This window comes from Herpailurus yagouaroundi, unplaced genomic scaffold, assembly GCF_014898765.1.
Source record: "Herpailurus yagouaroundi ecotype Mexico unplaced genomic scaffold, PumYag 159, whole genome shotgun sequence".
Classification (NCBI taxonomy): Eukaryota; Metazoa; Chordata; class Mammalia; order Carnivora; family Felidae; genus Herpailurus; species Herpailurus yagouaroundi.
In genome coordinates this window covers 1,804,146-1,821,938 of record NW_024412400.1, presented here as the reverse complement: position 1 = coordinate 1,821,938, position 17,793 = coordinate 1,804,146, and the positions used below count along the sequence as shown (strand labels likewise).

Here is a 17,793-nt window from a genome sequence, read left to right as displayed (position 1 = left end):
TGAGGGGTGGTCTGCCCGTCCCGGGTCGGGGCGGCCTGGCCCGCTTCGGTCCGCGTCACTAACTCTGTCCGGAAACATCAGCAGCGGGGTCAGCTCCTCCAGAACCTGTCTGTGCGCGTTTGATGTATAGATTCAGGAGCTTCATCTGCAGATTGAAACCAAAGCGAAGGCGTTGAGCAGGCTGCTCTAAATTACAGGAAGATGCTCACGAAAACAGGTCTGCACGTATCGTGAGTCTAAGAAGAGAGGTTTTAGGGGTGCCTGCCTGGCTCCGTCAGGGCGGCATGTGGACCCTCGATCTCAGGGTTGGGAGTTCGAGCCCCATGTTGGGTGTAGAGATTGCTTAAAAATGAAATCTTAAAAAAGTAAGTAGAGATTTTAGATTACGTTATGCCCAAGTTATTGTTGATTGTTAGCAATTACCAAAAAGCTTTTCAAGTCTCCATCTGTTTATGACTGAGTGCTCTATTTATGCATTTAAGTAACCTCTGCACCCAACGTGGGGCTTGAACTCACGGCCCCGAGATCAAGAGTGACGTGGTCTACCGACTGAGCCAGCTGGGCGCCCCTGGTGACTCTCACAATGTGCCTTTTCTGTAACACTAAACCTGCTGTAGTGTTAGCATGTGAAGCTTAAACGTAGAAAAGAAGTCTCATGAGGACAGTCGGGACAAACATTCGAGCACTATGTGCTGTAGAGTAAGCTAACGACCTCACGTTGCCTCTCTCCATCTCAACGACACTTTACACATGAGGAAATCAAGACACGAAACATGCCAGTCGTTGTTTAGAGTCACAGAGGTGGGTAAGAAGTGGGCCAGGACAGAAAACCAGGCCCCTGGGTTCCAGGACCCGAGATCTTCAACGACTGTAACACCGCCCTCCAAGAATGTTCTTGATTGGTGTCATTTTGTGGTCTTTACCAGATGAGACCCTATTTTTATCAAGTGTTAATCAATGGATACGCAATTCTGTATTCTACTTCTTTTCGTCTGATGTCATTTCCAAGTATTTTTTCGGCCTGGCTATAGTCTTCATATGCAACATTACTGGCTGCCTCATATTCTGACAAAGTGCTTAACTTTAACTCTTCCACAGACATCTTTGGTCATCAGGACACAACCTGAGCTTATCCCAAGACCCGAGATCGTTTCTCTTTGAAAAGCACTGTGTCGGGGCGCCTGGCTGGCTCAGTTGGCAGAGCACGTAGGGCTCTTAATGTCGGGGTGGTGAATGCAAGTCCCATGCTAGGTGTAGAGTTTACTTGAAAAAAAGAAAGAAAAAAGACTGTGTTGTTTAAAGTTTGCTTTTGTAACATTAAATCATTGATCCAAGGGGTTTTTCGTCTGATGTCCAGGGGCTCCGGGCACTCACTGAATCCCCTGAAACCACGTGTAGAATTTTCTGTATTTATTTACCTTTCTTGGGATGTGGTAGTCATGCCCGAATCTCAAAGTGGGTCTGCGAGTCAGTCAGAGAGAGTTAAGAACTACCACCCACCGAGCACGCACGCAGGTATTTAACGTGAGGGGCATACCTGAGCCTTACAGGCATTTTCTCTACTGTTTTGGTATTTTAAAACTAAATCTGACAATAGTAATGACGATCCCTAGGGTTCTGGGAAACTCTTAAAATGAGGGTGTCTCCTGCAAACAGCTCATAAGCAACAATCCAACAATCATCACCTCGTAGAATAAATTTCAATGTTTGATAGTATCAAAAAAATGAGGGAAACAAGACTTAAATTAAAAAATTTTTTAAATGTTTTATTTATTTTTGAGAGAGACAGAGACAGAGTGTGAACAGGGAGGGGCAGAGAGAGGGAGACACAGAATCCGGAAAGGGCTCCAGGCTCTGAGCTGTCAACCCGGACGGAGCCCGACGCGGGGCTCGAACTCACAAGCCACGAGATCGTGACCTGAGCCGAAGTCGGACGCTCGACCGACGGAGCCGCCCGGTGCCCCAAGACTTACATTTTTTAAAAGTTTATTTATTTAAGTAATCTCTACACCCGACGTGGAGCTTCAACACACAACCTTGAGATCAAGATCATGTGCTCTAGTGACTCAGCCAGCCAGGTGCCCCTAGTTTTTCTTTTAAGTCTTAAGGACAGTGAATACTTGATTATCGGAGTTCACAGGGGAAAATCTAAGAAATATTCCAGGATTCCCCATTTTGGGAGACAGGAAGTAATCCACGAATACACAACCACTATTTATTCTTAAACCGTCCTTGGGGGCTATGATCGGGTGTGGGAGCTGGAAAGGAGTCAGCTGACTGGAGGCGGTTCTCTCACAGCCACACACCCTCTACCAAACCGGCGGCTTCCCCCAGCGACCCCCAGCGACCGATGCGAAAGTAGAAACAGTTAACATTCAAACGGTAGGAGGAACGAGTCGGACACTCAAAGCCTGACTTATCCAAAGCCAAATACGAATTTACCCTTCAACCCGACAGAGACCTAAATTTTGAAACATGCACCACTGCCACCACCTGTAGACCAAAGCGTCGCCACTTACCTTGCTGCCCGTGAGCTGACTGAGATGTGGTTTTAGTTCGTCACCAATTACCGCGTGAACGGCCACCAGGCAGAAGACACAAGCTTTCCGAACGCTGCTCTCCGAGTTATCGTAACCCTAGGGAGGAAAGTCCTCATTAGCACTCCTGGGGGGCCGGAGAAAGAACTATTCCAGCATGGACAGGCGCGGTGGCTCCAACACGAGATCGCGGGCGCACCAAGGACAAGAAGCTTTAAGGATGGAAGTGACTCCTCCAGCTCTCCCGGCGGAAACGCGCCCTCCTCTCCGTCCGCCTCCCCTTCAGCGCCTCCCCTCCACCGTCAGCTTTCCTGATCGGCTCCTACCTGATTTGGCCTGGAAGGCGGTCCCTTTGCCGACCTGCCCTGTAAAGTGTCCGGATGAACCTTGCTAAAGCACTCAGCCGTAGGGAGCCCAAGAGCGCCTCCCTTCCGAAAAAAACCTGAACTGAAGTAACATTGGGCCTGGCGGTCAGGGCCTGCCTATCACCCAGGCTGAATTCTAAGTTCAACATCTGTCCCACCCCTACCGTTACTCGAAGTCACTCACGCAACAGAACATGCAGTCAGTAGCCACCGTGTGTGTGATACACATACCATGTACATTCTGTACAAAGAAAGGGATTTGGATCCTGTCTTCAAGGACCCCACGATTCAGTGAGCAATATTAGATTCAGAACAGAGTCAAGGGGAACACTACGGATGCACAAAGAAACGAGTAGTTCTCTGCAGGAGGGACGTACGCTCGGTGATTCTGGCCATTAAAATTACATTTACTGGACGGGAGACTTAACGATTCATGATTAAGCAAAAAAGCATGCTATAAAATATGATCCCGTTATGAAAACGTTCCTGCGGATGGGTTTGTGTGCATAGAAAAAAACCACATTACATCTATGGCTGTAAATCAGTGTAACCATTTTGGAGAGAAATTTGGCAACACCTAGGAATTCCACTTCTACATATATGCACAGAAGTGTAAGAAGATATTATAAAGAAGTTCACTGTGATATTTATATCATTAAAAAAGGAAACAATCCATATATCCATCAAAAGACGAGTGGATCAACCAATTGTGGGATTCACATACGTGGAAATTGCTCAGCCATAAGACAGGAATGAAATTCCAACACCTGCTGTAACACAAGCCCTGAAAACATTATGCTGAATGAAGTAAGCCGGCCACAATAGGACAGATACCGCGGGATTCCATTTACGTCAAGAACCTAGCAAGTAGAAGAGCCAAAGCAGAATAGGAGTTACCGGGGGCTAAAGGGCATGGGAACAAGGAGTTACTAATTAATTAATGGGTACAGTTTCCACCGGGGACGAGGAAATCCGTTCTGGACATGGGCAGTTGTGAGGGCTGCACAACAGCATGCACGTATTTAATGCCGACGCATCTCACGCTTAAAAGCGGCTCAACGGTAAGTGTTAGGTTGCGTATGTACTTAACACACACACACGCAAAGCTGGCTACGGAAAGTCTCTGCTCTGAACGTCCGGGACGGCAGGAAGGCTTGGTTATGCCGCTCGTGCTGCCTAGGGTGTGCCTAAAATAACCGAATCCCCAGTGTGGTACAGCTTACCCCTCCAAGTTTGGTTTCTTACCTGTATCAAGCCTGGCATAATCTCTGGCAAAAGCAGGTTAAGGGTGTCCTTGGACACCCGCTCTATCACTTTCGTTTGCATCTTGATTGCAGCCAGATTGATTGGGTAATCTGCGGTTTGGATGATGGGGCAAAGCACTTTGATGCACTGCTCGGGGCTGATAGAAGTGGCCAGCACTGATGCTGCTTCCTCAGCAGATCTCACCACCTGAAACAAAGGGGAAATTGGGCCGGGAATAAATTTAACAACGTTATGCTGCGTCCTGGAAGTACAAACGTCATGAAATATGAAACAGGACAGGATATCTACAATTTAAAGCAGCTTTTTAAAATGTTTGTTTATTTTTGGAAAGGGAAGGAGTGGGGAGAGGCAGAGAGAGAGGGAGACAGAGAATCCGAAGAGGGCTCCGGGCTCCGAGCTGCCCAGAACCCAACACCGGGCTCGAACTCACGAACTGTGAGATCATGACCTGCGCTGAAGTCAGGACGCTTAACCGACTGAGCCACCCGGGCGCCCCAGCACATCTACAATTTGATTTGAAAATACTACAATAAACACGACAAAGTGAGGGTACAGATAAAACAGGAGTGGCAAAATATAACCTGCTGAAGCCACAATGGACACATGGGGAGAATATTTCTTCCAGACATTCTTCCTTCTTTTGTGTTCTTTTTTTTTTTTTTTTTAAATTTTTTTTTTTCAACGTTTATTTATTTTTGGGACAGAGAGAGACAAGAGCATGAACAGGGAAGGGGCAGAGAGAGAGGGAGACACAGAATCGGAAACAGGCTCCAGGCTCTGAGCCATCAGCCCAGAGCCCGACGCGGGGCTCGAACTCCCGGACCGCAAGATCGTGACCTGGCTGAAGTCGGATGCTTAACCGACTGCGCCACCCAGGCGCCCCTCTTTTGTGTTCTTAATGTTGGCTAATGGCGATTTTTACTTTTATTCTTTTTGAGAGACAGAGCAAGTGTGTGTGTGTGCACACAAACGTGGGAGGAAGGGGAGGAGGAGGAGAGGGATGAAGAGAGGGAGGGAGAGACAGAGGAAGAGAGAGAGAGAGAGAGAGAGAGAGAGAGAGAGAGAGAGAATCTCAAGCAGGATCCGTGCTCTCAGGATGGAGCCCAACACAGGGCTCGAACCCATGAACTGTGAGATCACGACCAGAGCTCAAGTCAAGAGTCGGATGCTCAACCGAACGAGCCACCCAGGCACCCTGGCTAATGCAATTTTTAAGTGCTACTGTAGTCTTGCTGTGCTGGGCAGTGAAGGCTCTATTTACCAAGACTATAATGCGAACGGACCCTCTACAGCAGCCGTGCTGAGACCCTGCTCGTTATCCTGTACCCTCAACTCCAGGAGTGTTTGTGTTCTTTTCATCACATTAGGACAAAATAAAATCTCATTAGTAAGTTATCAAGTTAACATGCTATTCTGTTCACAGTGATTTTCCTCCCTTCTGTACTGGGCCTAGGAGAACAGACACTGACTTTGCAATGAAGAAAAGAAATGGTTGCCCATCTTCATAGAGTCTGTAATCTCTAAAGATGGTCTTGAGACCACGCAAACATTACTGCTCTGGACCCTAGTCGTTTCTCACTTAGGGTCTCAAGCTGTGAGCGGCACTAAGGAAAGCTACAGCGGCAAGTCCAATGGTAGACCCGGGACTGATTTTAGCTGTATTACCTTAAGAATGTGGATTTTACCTTTTGTAAACATACGGATTCCGGGTCTTATTTGGGTCAGAGGGTGGATAACTGAACCACCAATAGTCGTTTTTTAAACCTTCAGCAAGATACTGTGGATGTTCCACGACTGCTGAACAATAGCTCAATAAAAAATAATCCGAATAAAAATCCACACAGATTTAAAAGTTATGACTTACTCTCCTACAAGACTCACAGTCATATCATTTGAAACCCAGAGGGTTTCAATTTCTTCAAATATGCACCAACACTTCTTTTTTTAAGCTATCTCTACACCCAAGGTGGGGCTCGAACTCAGGGTCCTATCAAGAGCTGCTTACTCTACTCACTGAACCAGCCAGGTGCCCCGAAGTCCTCACCAACACTTTTGTTTTATTTATTCATTTTGAGAGAGAGAGGGAGGGAGGGAGGGAGGGAGCCTGTGTGCCTGAGCAGGGGAGGGGCAGAGAGAGAGGGGGAGACAGAGAATCCCAAGCAGGCTCTGCACTGTTGGTGTGGAGCCCAACTCAGGCCAAACCCAGAAACCCTGAGATCACGACCTGAGCCGAAACCAAGAGTTGGATGCTTAACTAACCGAGCCACCCGGGGGCCTCATCTCACCAACACTTCCAATTGTCGTTCTTCCTGGTGTAAATAAAGTGGTATCTCATTGTGGGTTTAGTTGTATTTTCCTAGTGAGTCCTGACATTGAGCATCTTTTCTTGTGCTTATTGGCCATTTGTATATCTTCTTGGGTGAACCGTCTATTCAGGTCCTTCGCTCATTTTTAAATTGAGTTATTTCTTTTCGTTGTTGAGTTGTCAGAGTTCTTTATATATTACCTCATCAGATATAGGATTTGCAAAAATTTTCTATTCTGTGGGTTAAATTTTCCACCTTTTTTATGGTGTCCTTTGAAGCACTAAAGGTTTTTTTTTTTTTTTTTTTTTTTTTAACATTATTCTTTGTGACACTGCTTTATTTATTTTTTGAGTAAACTCTATGCCCAATGTGGGGCTTGAACTCATGACCCTAAAAGAGTCTCACTGACTGTCGCAGCCAGGTGCATCTGAAGCACAAAAGTATTTATTTATTTTATTTTATTCATTTTTAAATGTTTATTTATTTTTGAGAGAGAGAGAGAGAGAGACAGAGCATGAGCAGGGGAGGGAGAGAGAGAAGGAGGGAGACACAGGTTCCGAAGCAGGCTCCAGCTCCGAACTGTCGGCACAGAACCCGACATGGGACTCCCAACTCACAAGCTGTGCGATTGTGACCTGAGCTCAAGTTGGACACTTAACCGACTGACCCACCCAGGCGCCCTGTTATTTTATTTTTAAAACAATATTTTACTTTTAAGTTATCTCACCACCCAACGTGGGGCTTGAATTTACAAGCCCGAGATCGAAAGTTGTGTGCTCTGCCCACTGAGCCAGCCAGGCGCCCCGAAGCACAAAAGTTTTCAATTTTGATCAAGTCCAATTTATGTGCCTGTTGCTGTTGGTTACTTGTGCTCTTGGTGTTACATCTAAGAAACCACTGCTCAATCCAAGGCAACAAAGGTTACCATCATGTTTTTTCCTGAACGTTTAGTTTCAGCTCTTTCATTTAGCTTTGATCTACTTTGTCTCACTGCTGTTTTCTAACTTTTCTTTTTTGATTTCTTTTGCTTACGTCTTGGTTCTACAGAGATATCTAATGCTACTGCTCTGGTGCCTTCTCTTAGAATTGCAGTCTGTACCTGACATTTCCTTTTTTTGTTATGTCTGAGACATAATAAAAATCCTCATGGTTATCTCATCAATGCCACTGTAGGTGGTAGAAATATTGTGACTAAAAAGAGATGAGACAGGAGAGAGAGACAAACCAAGAAACAGACTCTTAACTCTAGAGAACAAACTGATGGTCCCCAGAGGGCAGGTGGGTGGGGGATGGGGGAAATAGGTGATGGGGATTGAGGAGGGCACTTGTGATGAACCTGGGGAGTTGTATGGAAGTGATGAATCACTGTATTGTATCCCTGAAACTAATCCAACTCTGTGTTAACTAACTAGAACTTAAATACAAACTTAAAAAGCACCCCTGCCAAATGTTTTTTTACACAACTGTAAATGTATACAGGAGACAGATTTACAGGCCTTCCAGGAAAGCTATCCTCATTATTTTATTGAATAAACTTTTAACAGATATCTAGTTCCCAGAGGCGATTTATTACCACTTTAAAATAATGATTCTTGTCTTCATTAGTTATCTCAAAGAAACCAAATTCTTATCGGTAAGTGGAAAGAGAAGGCTGGCGATTCTAAGTAGAAAACTACAAGACAAATTACAGAGGAAATGAAATCAGGATTATTTCCTAGAGCTGGTTGTATTAGGGGAAAGCCCATGATATCACCATAATTCACTTAGTAGAAAAAATATGACTGCAACTCCATCAGATATTACCTGGAACATCGAAGTTAAGTGTTCGTTCGATTGAAATGATGGATACTCTCCAAGGGTACTCTTCAAGCAATGTTTGTATGTTTCATGCAATCACATCAGAGGTACTGAGAATAAAATAGTAACTTAATCGTCAGGTAACTCACCTCCTTATGAGGGTCTTTATGTGCTTCCAACGTTTTCATGACCGTCAGTTCTGCATAGTTTTTAAATCTGGCTGGTTGATGCCTTAGGATTTCTCTTAAAACCTTTAACGCCAAAGCCCTGATTGTAGGCTAAGAAGAAATATTTTAATGTTTTTAATATTTTGGGTTGTAGACAATCTACTACATTTTCTGTATCTGTATTAAGGATCTTAACGTTGGGGCGGGGATAAGTTGTAGACAACTGTATAAAGCATACGGTATATGGCATAATTAAGTTTTCACATCTCTAGTTGAAAACTTACGTCATACTTCATATATTTGTAGGAGATCCAGAACCAACAACATTGTATGAAAAAGGAAATTTTACTTCTGAACTGGTTTAAATACGCAAAACAAGTACTCTTCCATAAAAACACTTTCAGCTACCTTTCATTTCTCCCATTGTCAATTGTTCCAAATCAACTGAGTTGTTGGTTTAGAAGACAAAGTACTCATAATGAAAATTTCACACGGGAAGAAACAGTAAAAGAGACCGATCTTCTCAATTTCCAAATTTGTGAAGCACTTGATTAGCAGGCAAGGACGGGCAATCAAGACAGGAAAAACAGGCTATTATTTACATATTCTGCCATTTACCTCTTTATCCCCAAGGGTTTCAAGCAATAGAAGTAATATTGTTTTGAAGTGTTCATCCCAAACGCTGAAAGATTCCTCCTGTGTCAGTTTCATGAGTTCATAGAGGGCAATTTTTCTTTCCTCTACACGTTCATTATGGTTAGACAACTCCTTCAACAACTCTGCAACCAGGTCAGAATGGTCTAGGGAGAGATCTGGCAGGAGGACACAAGATTAATTCTGTAACTCTTGTTAAGTATGGGGATGGCAACTTTAGTTTTAAGGGAAAAAAAGGACTAATTTTCTTTTCCATTTAGTCATCTTGAACCCATCAGTTTTAGCTGAAAACTTTTTATAATAAAAATTTACATGGAGAAAATACATCATGAACCCCATATACCCATCGCCTAGATTTAATAATTAGCCAGATCTTACCGTTCTTACTTCGTCTTCCTCCCTCCCCATTCTTCCTGAAATATCTCTAGTAAATGGCAAATACGTCACTTTATCTTTCATCTTTAAGTACATCAGCATGCACGTCTGTGGTGTCACGCCAGGAGGCTCGCAATGTTTGATGCCTCCATTTTCAGAGGTACCAACAATGGCCAACAGATTGAGGTGGTGACAGCGTGACCCTACCGTTGTAAAGTTCCCCCTCAATCTTTTTTTTTTTTTTTTTTTTTTTGAGGGAGCTGGGGTATGGAGAGAGAGACAGACACAGAGAGAGAATAAGTGGGGGAGGGGCAGAGAGAATTTTAAGCAGGCTCCACACCCAGCACGGGACCCGAAGCAAGGCTTGATCTCAGGGCTGTGAGACATCATGACCTGAGCTGAAATCAAGAGCCGGATGCTCAACCGACTAAGCCACCCAGGCGCCCTAAGAAAGACTATATTTTACTTAAGGGGGGATTCAGAAACCTGAGGAAAGGAAATAGAGCTGAACCATTAGAACAGATGAGTTCAACGAGAGTAAAACTAACAGATGATAGGGAGGGAAAACGGAGCCAAAATGATGACAACATTCGCTAACTATTAAAAAAAAAAAGTTTGCTCGGACAACTTTCATGGAATTACAATTAGAACACTAACGTCATCATACACAGCGCACAAGATATGATTACTGAACTTAAAAATTTGAGAGATGTGAGAAGACCACTCACATATATGAAGATCTATGACCACTAAGGTGAACCAAGTTGGGGTTTTGGAAGGTCAAGCGGAAGAACCTCTATAAAGTGCAGAGCAAACCATGACGAAGAAGAAATCTGAGTTTAAGGATAACATCAACATCTTAACTTGCAGGATAAAAACTGTCCACGGTAACTTCATTTATACAGACCAGCACTGGAACAGCATTGCCAGTTTCACAGGAAATACCAAAGCAGGATAGATGTGTCTCTATAAACCTCATAAAAGTCATTCCTGCAAAGTTCTGTTATCAGACTTGCACAGAGGATTGTTCCAGTAAGAGCGTATTTTATTTCGGCCCAATAAAGGGAAGTCACCAAAGAATGCTTTCCAGGGAAGGCAGCTCTTTTCTCTTCGAATATAAGCTTTCTGGTTACACTAGCAGATAATCAGAAATGACTAAAATGGTCTGGACAGGTGACGGACAGGAAAATCATTTCTGCCAAAGAAAACACGTTTGTTACAAAACCGAACTACTCATATCATACAAAGGAGAGAAGACTAAAGTCATTAATTCAGATAAAGTGTAACCGACTGGATTTCCTCTTCTGATAGACAGGCATCAAGGTCATGTGAAAAGAAAAGGCTCTGGACCCACCAAACCTGTGCCTCTGATCCTGAGTGCGACAGAGGTACATTCTTAGTCACTGTGGAGGCTCAGATTTCTCACGAGTAAAATGGGAAAAGAGCATTGACTTCCTACTGTCATGGGGAGGACCTGGGCTGAACTAATAGTTTTTCTTGTGTCTTTATGATAAATATTGGCCCAATTACAACTCTGATAATATTTCTGTTGCAGTGCTGAAAATATATGGGCTATTCTTTTCACTGGCAAACTTTGATAAGAGGATTCCTTGAATAACAGTATCATCCTCACCAGCAGTGATATTCTGAAATTTTATGGTCTCTGGTAAACTTTACAAACGTCATGTGGACATTCGTGGGGTGTTAGTTTTTTGTGACACGTTAATCTTGATAAATTTATCACTCATGTGTAATGTGTAGAGAATCATCTGAATAATAGACATACTAATTAAGTCTCAGAATTTCAAAACAATTTCTTTCTACAGAAATTCTGACTTAAAAAAATAACTACATCCTGCCAAAAGTTATGGATTTTAAAAACCAAAAAAAAAAAAAAAAAAAAAAAAAAGAGGAGGAATTTTGCAACCAGGCAGACATGAAAGGACAATCCAAAAACCAATGGAGGTCAAAACGTTAAAAAGAATGGGTAATGTTAGCAGTGTTCACAATAAAATAGGCCTTTCTAACAAGGCCTTCCCCACCTCAAGTTTAAAAATGAACACAGACAATAAATGAAAAGAACTGCAATATGGAGCTCAGAGCAACTACTATTTTGTTTGATGGCTTATCCACTTTCAGAGAGTGTTTACTCAACGTAAAATGGCTGTCTTAGGTTTCAGAAGTCAATCAAGTGTTATGCTGCGAAGAAATTTTCTCAAGTTCAAAAATATTCCACCCAGTTTAGATTTTGGTTATGTAATTTCCAAACATGTCTTCCTTTAACAAATGGGAAATATATGATCTTTAGTAAAGGAGAAGAGAATTAGACAATAAGTGGATAACCTTGCCAAACTGTCATAATTTTGGCTTTGTGATAATATTAACTCTCTTAACCTGAGCAGTTGGTAAAAACATAATTCTTCAGCCTCACAAATGAAGAGCTTTTTCCATTCACCAAACTACAGATGACCAGGCCTGGGAACACAGATTTCTGAGCAGCGTAAGCAGGGTCTCCACACCTGACAGTGGTGAACTACGGAATTTCAGGGCTCAGCCAGGGCAAGAAGGGTGTCCACATGGAGTGGTGACCAGGAATGACCTGTGAGAGCCCAGGGAGAAGGAGAAGGGCACCCATGGCCCCGGGAGTCAGAGCCCAAGGAGGCTGAGCGCACCCAGGTGGAGTGGCAGAGGTGAGGAGTGCAGGAGAAGGAGGAGGGGCAGAGATGGAAAGCTGGCTGCAGACAGGAGGACTGACCCAATAAGTAAATATATTAAAGGTAATGAAAGGCAGGTTGCTCAGTGTCACAAAAGGGGGCTTATCCAAAAGGGGGCTGATGCCAAGAGCACATGACCTGAATCCAATCACAAGAGAACATCAGAACAGGAGGATACTAGAAATAATCTTATGGTGCTAAATTGAATTGGGAGTTTATGTAAACTCATAGCTCTTGATATAGAAATAAATAGGTATACATCAGTGTGTGTATGTGTGCACATGGACAGACATACGTATACATATATTCCCTTAGCTTTGGCCGCTGAGAGGTCTTAGGGGGAGTGATACCTCACTAGCAGTGGGTATACCTAGTGCTCAGACTTTGGCCTTTAAAGACCATTTTCTATTAAATGAAACCGAGGATCGACCCCTGGGGAAATGATTGATTCGAAGACTCAAGCAGGGACAGCACAACATTTTGTCATGCCAGATGCAAGGATGGGGACACTGGCAAGAGAACAGGTCAAATCAAAGGCAATCTGAGCATCAACATAAATGACGATATTACAAATTATAAACGGTTGAGTACAATGCAAACCATGAGTTCATGTAATTATAAATACATAAATGAAACTTTTTAAATGAATACATTTTAACACAGTTTTAAAGTACCACTTTACAAGGCACTTACTAATTATACTTTTTTTTTTAAACGTTTACTCTTTTTTTTTTTTTTATTAAAAAAAAAATTTTTTTTTTTCCAACGTTTATTTATTTTTGGGACAGAGAGAGGCCGGGGCTTGAAGGGGGGGGGGGCGAGAGGCAGGGAGACACAGAATCGGAAACAGGCTCCAGGCTCTGAGCCATCAGCCCAGAGCCCGACGCGGGGCTCGAACTCACGGACCGCGAGATCGTGACCTGGCTGAAGTCGGACGCTTAACCGACTGCGCCACCCAGGCGCCCCCGTTGACTCCTTTTTGAGAGATAGAGAGACAGGGCATGAGCAGGGGAGGGGCAGAGAGGGGGGAGACACAGAATCTGAAGCGGGATTCAGACTCTGAGCTGTCAGCACAGAGCCCGATGCGGGGCTCGAGCCCACGAACTGTGAGATCATGACCTGAGCCGAAGTCGGATGCTTAACCGACTGAGCCACCCAGGCGCCCCAAGCACTTATGAATTATAAAAAGAGTAACTTCACAGTGGAGAAGCGTGGTAAGCACCAACATAATCAGGTGATAAAAGTTTCTACACCAGTCACTGGGCAAGGTGAAACCATTTATTACCTGAAGAATGGACTGTCACTTCTGGGACACTGATGCCAAGAGCACATGACCTGAATCCAATCACAAGAGAACATCAGACAAACCCAAACTGAGGGAGATGCTAAAATATAACTGGACTTCACAAGGGCCACGGTCACTGAAGGAGACTACAGAGACATGATGAGATTCTGAAGTGGGTCCTCTGGCTACAAGGTATTCTCACTGGACAAGTGACAAAACTCAAATGGGGTTTCAGGACAGGCGATTATTAATGCACGGATGATAATCACCTGATTCTGAGGCGTATCTTGGGGTTATGTGGGAGAGGGTCTGTGTTTAAGGAGAGCACATCCTCAAGTACTTGAGGTGACGGATCATCGGTCTGAAGCTTACTCTCAAGAGGTCAAGAGAAAGTTCTTTGTGCTGTACCTTCATTTTTTAAACTTTTGATTGCTTTAAAATTAAAAAAAAAATACATACATTGCAGCTGAGGTAAGAAATGTCAGCGGGCCCAGTCTGGTCTGCCAGCTTGTGACGGCTGTACCTAAGTAATTTAAGAACAAAGCTGCTAAGCTACAGGTCTCAGTTTACTGGGCTGCTGGAACCACGAAGGGATTAAGGGACAGGCACACGCTACGTCCAATGCATTCCCTCCGGTTCTGTTGGTGCCACAACTAAACCTCAGCAACAGAGCCAGCTAATTGTGACAGACGAAAATACACCAGAATCAATCATTTCGGCAGTTTATAGATTCTTCTGTAATTCAGAGTTAGTTTGGCAAGTTGCCATAATTTTTGTCTTTGTGATAACTGACATATATTAATACTTAAATTTTTTTTTAAATGTTATTTTTGAGAGAGAGACAGAGAGAGAGAGAGAGGGAGAGAAAGTGCAAGCAGGGAAGGGGCTGAGAGGGAGACACAGAATCCGAAGCAGGAGCCAGGCTCTGAGCTGGTCAGCACAGAGCCCGACGCGGGGCTTGAACGCATGAACTGTGAGATCATGACCTGAGCCAAAGTCTGACGCTTAACAGACTGAGCCACTCAGGTGCCCAAAATTTTTTATATTATTAAAAAAATTTTTTGTTTTAATGTTTGTTTCTTTTTAAGACAGAGAGAGACAGAGTGCAAGCAGGGGAGCGGCGGGGGGAGACAGAATCTGAAGCAGGCTCCAGGCCTTGAGCTGTCAGCACAGAGTCTCATGTGGGGTTCAAACCTATGAACCACAAGATCATGATGTGAGCCAAAGAAGGATGCTTAACCAACTGAGCCACCCAAGATGCCCCTAAAATTTTTTTTAAAGTGTTTCTTTTTAAGACAGAGAGAGACAGAGCATGAGCAGGGGAGGGGCAGGGAGAGAGAGGGAGACAGAATCCGAAGCGGGCTCCAGGCTCTGAGCTGCCAGCTCAGAGCCCGATGTGGGGCTCAAACCCATGAACCACAAGATCATGACCGGAGCCGAAGTCGGGTGCTTAACCCACTGAGCTGCCCAGGCACCCCGATACATTAAGACTCTTAACGTGACATATTGGTAAAAACATGATTCGTCAACCTGGTTGGTAATCAAAGAAATAAAAATGAAGATATTTTCCACTTACCAAATTATAAAAATTAAGAAAAGATTGCTGATCTCTAACTTCTCAATCTTTCTAGTGATGAAGGAAATGCTATCATTGGGATGACCTATTTTATATCCATCATGGTGACAAAATTTTAAAAGGTTTGAGTATTCTGTGCTGGTGAGGCGATCAGCACTACACCTCAACTGGCCAAGTATTCTGAGTCAGTAATTGGGTAGTAACTCTCAAAACTTCAACTTAGATATCCCTTTATCAAGCAATTCTATCTCTAGAAATCTCTCAGAGTAAATTAACTTACATAGGTGCATAAAAGCTTATGCAGAAACATGTTCACTGACAGCAACACTGGGGGAACAAAGGAAAACCAGAAACTACCCGAGCGTAGTATCATACGAATGTTAAGGGGGGGGTTTTCAAATTCACCCACATACAGTTATTTATTATTTTACATTACTTGAATCTTCAGTAAAAAATTAATGACTTATATAAATTTGCAGAGAAGAATGTAGTTCCTTCTTACGAAAAATACCTAAGTCATACGCAGTGTTTTGTACTTTGTCTCTGTGCATCTTACTCGAACCCAACTGCAAAGCGTGGCTGGAAGGGCAGATAGGTAGTACGTATCCATCCTCCTTCAGAAGGGACGCTGAGGAACAGTCAACCAAGCACCAGGCCGGGCAGCGGAGTCAACGTTGGAACTCAGTCCTGTGCCCTCGGCCCAAGCCGCTGACAGTGTTGGAGTTGGTCCTGAGCGGACTTCAAATTCTAACGGTGACCTTGTCCACACTCGGTCGTGAACGCATCTTATGAGAGTTTATGATTCCGCACTTTATTAAAGGGCCCTTACAAAGAACGAGTAGTTCTTCAAAGGTTTTGTCACGCTGGTCTAAAAATTAACGGCCGAACGGCGTCTAGAGATAAACTAAATTTAAGCCGCAGCGGGCTTCACTTGTTTCTGGGCGGTCAGTATGGTTTTCCTGGTTTTTGAGGAGGATGTCAGGGTTACCCTGTTTCTCACTCTGGGGCAGAAAACTACCAAACCACCAGAAAGGAGCTCCTGGAAGATGGAGGAACACCTCTCCATCCCGAAGCTCCTTACTTCTTAGGGAGTTACGGTATTTCTCCTGCTCCACTGATTACCAGCCCCCGAAAGCACAGGTGACCAAACATGACCCATGACCTACCGTCAGGAAACTGGTCGGCGTCGTCGTCAAACATGGCTTCCTTGAGGGCAGACTTATTGAAGGGACTGATGCTATCTGAATAGTTATATGGATTATAGTCTCGCGAGCGTGGGGAGGAATGAGCAGGCATCGACTGGAGCAACGAAGCTTTATTATCAAGGGAGGTTTGGCTTGAGTCGGTAGCATCGCCTCCTGCCCTTGGGTCAGGCATCCCGGGACCGCCACACATCTATTAATGGGAAGGGGAAGGCGCAGAAAATTAACTCACTTTCAAATATCTCTTTGAAATTCTAAAAAAGATGTCTCTCTGTTGCTTCAAAGGAACCAACATGAGGAGTTAAAAGTTACATTCAAAATGTCAAAGCTTATCGTAAAGATGTAAAACAGAAACAAAAAAACCCAAACCCGCAGCTGCGAGAGCAAATAAGAACCATAAAAGAATGTTGTTTCCAATGACTCCTGCAGTTCCCTTGCTAAGGGCTTGACCAAACAACACGCAGGCAATTACAGCTCTCTATGCCAGTTAAAGACATAAAAGGACTTTCACTACCAAAACGGAACTAAAAGCTCTCAGATTCCATTGTTAAGGTAGTAAATCACACAAGGACAGGATGTCCACAAAGTATAAAAGAATCAAATTTTGGGGTTGCCGGGGTGGCTCAGTTCGGTAAGTGACCGACTCTTCACTTCGGCTCAGGTCATGATCTCATGGTTCCTGAGACTCAGCCCTCCGTCAGGCTCCATGCTGGGCATGCAGTCTGCTCGGGATTCTCTCTCTCCCTCCCCCTTCCCTGCTCTCTCCCTCTCGCACGTGCACCCTCTCTCTGTGTCTCTCTCTCAAAAAAGGAAAGAAAAGGGAGGGGGTTGTCTGGGTGGCTCAGTCAGTTAGGTGTCCCACTTCTGCTCAGGTCACGATCTCACGGCTCATGGCTTTGAGCCCCGTGTCGGGCTCTGTGCTGACGGCTCGGAGCCTGGCGCCCGCTTCGGATTCTGTGTCTCCCTCTCTCTCCGCCCCTCCCCTGCTTGTTCTGCCTCTCAAAAATGAATAGTAAAACATTAGAAAATATTGAAACACTGTTACCAAAGGCCTCAAGGCTTGTAACTTTTGAAAGGATGCCTGATGGAGTTGCAGCGCATGAACATACTTTTATCATAAAACATCGATACTAACACTGATTCCAATACTAGTATGAAACTCATTACTACCATCAGATCACCATCATCACCGTCTACTCAGCAACTATGTGCTAAGCCATTACTCAGGTGCTTTACTAATATTCTTCAAACATTCACCGTGCACCTACCGTGTGCCAGGCTTCATTCTTGGCAGTGGGGATATATTAATGAACAAAAGAGAATGCTGTCCACCTCCACGGAGTCTACATTCTAGCTGGGGGACAGACAGTACAGAACTAACGAATGAGTAGACAGAATGGTGGAAGATGATCTGCGTGCGGGAGGTGGTGCCGTGTTAAAGGGACCGTGAGTGCTGCGGTGGGAGGGAGGCAAGTGCAGACCGGCTAGGGTGGTCGGAGTAAGCCGTGCGAACCAAGACTTGAAGGAAATCAGCCAGGAAGCAGGTTTA

General features: G+C 44.2%; 1 protein-coding gene across 39 annotated transcripts in view; it reads right to left on the bottom strand.

Annotated features, from left to right (window-relative positions):
* CLASP2 (cytoplasmic linker associated protein 2) overlaps nt 1-17,793 on the bottom strand; it is a 167,625-nt gene that overhangs the window by 1,640 nt on the left and 148,192 nt on the right. For all 39 annotated transcript variants that reach the window (XM_040479605.1, XM_040479613.1, XM_040479608.1 and 36 more), the window contains 6 exons: nt 16,209-16,437; nt 9,057-9,250; nt 8,421-8,549; nt 4,148-4,354; nt 2,520-2,636; nt 36-145 (listed from right to left, as the gene is read on the bottom strand). In XM_040479605.1, coding sequence (XP_040335539.1) covers nt 59-145; nt 2,520-2,636; nt 4,148-4,354; nt 8,421-8,549; nt 9,057-9,250; nt 16,209-16,437 — 963 coding nt within the window. In that variant the 3' untranslated portion in view covers nt 36-58. The remainder of the gene's footprint in view (nt 1-35; nt 146-2,519; nt 2,637-4,147; nt 4,355-8,420; nt 8,550-9,056; nt 9,251-16,208; nt 16,438-17,793) is intronic.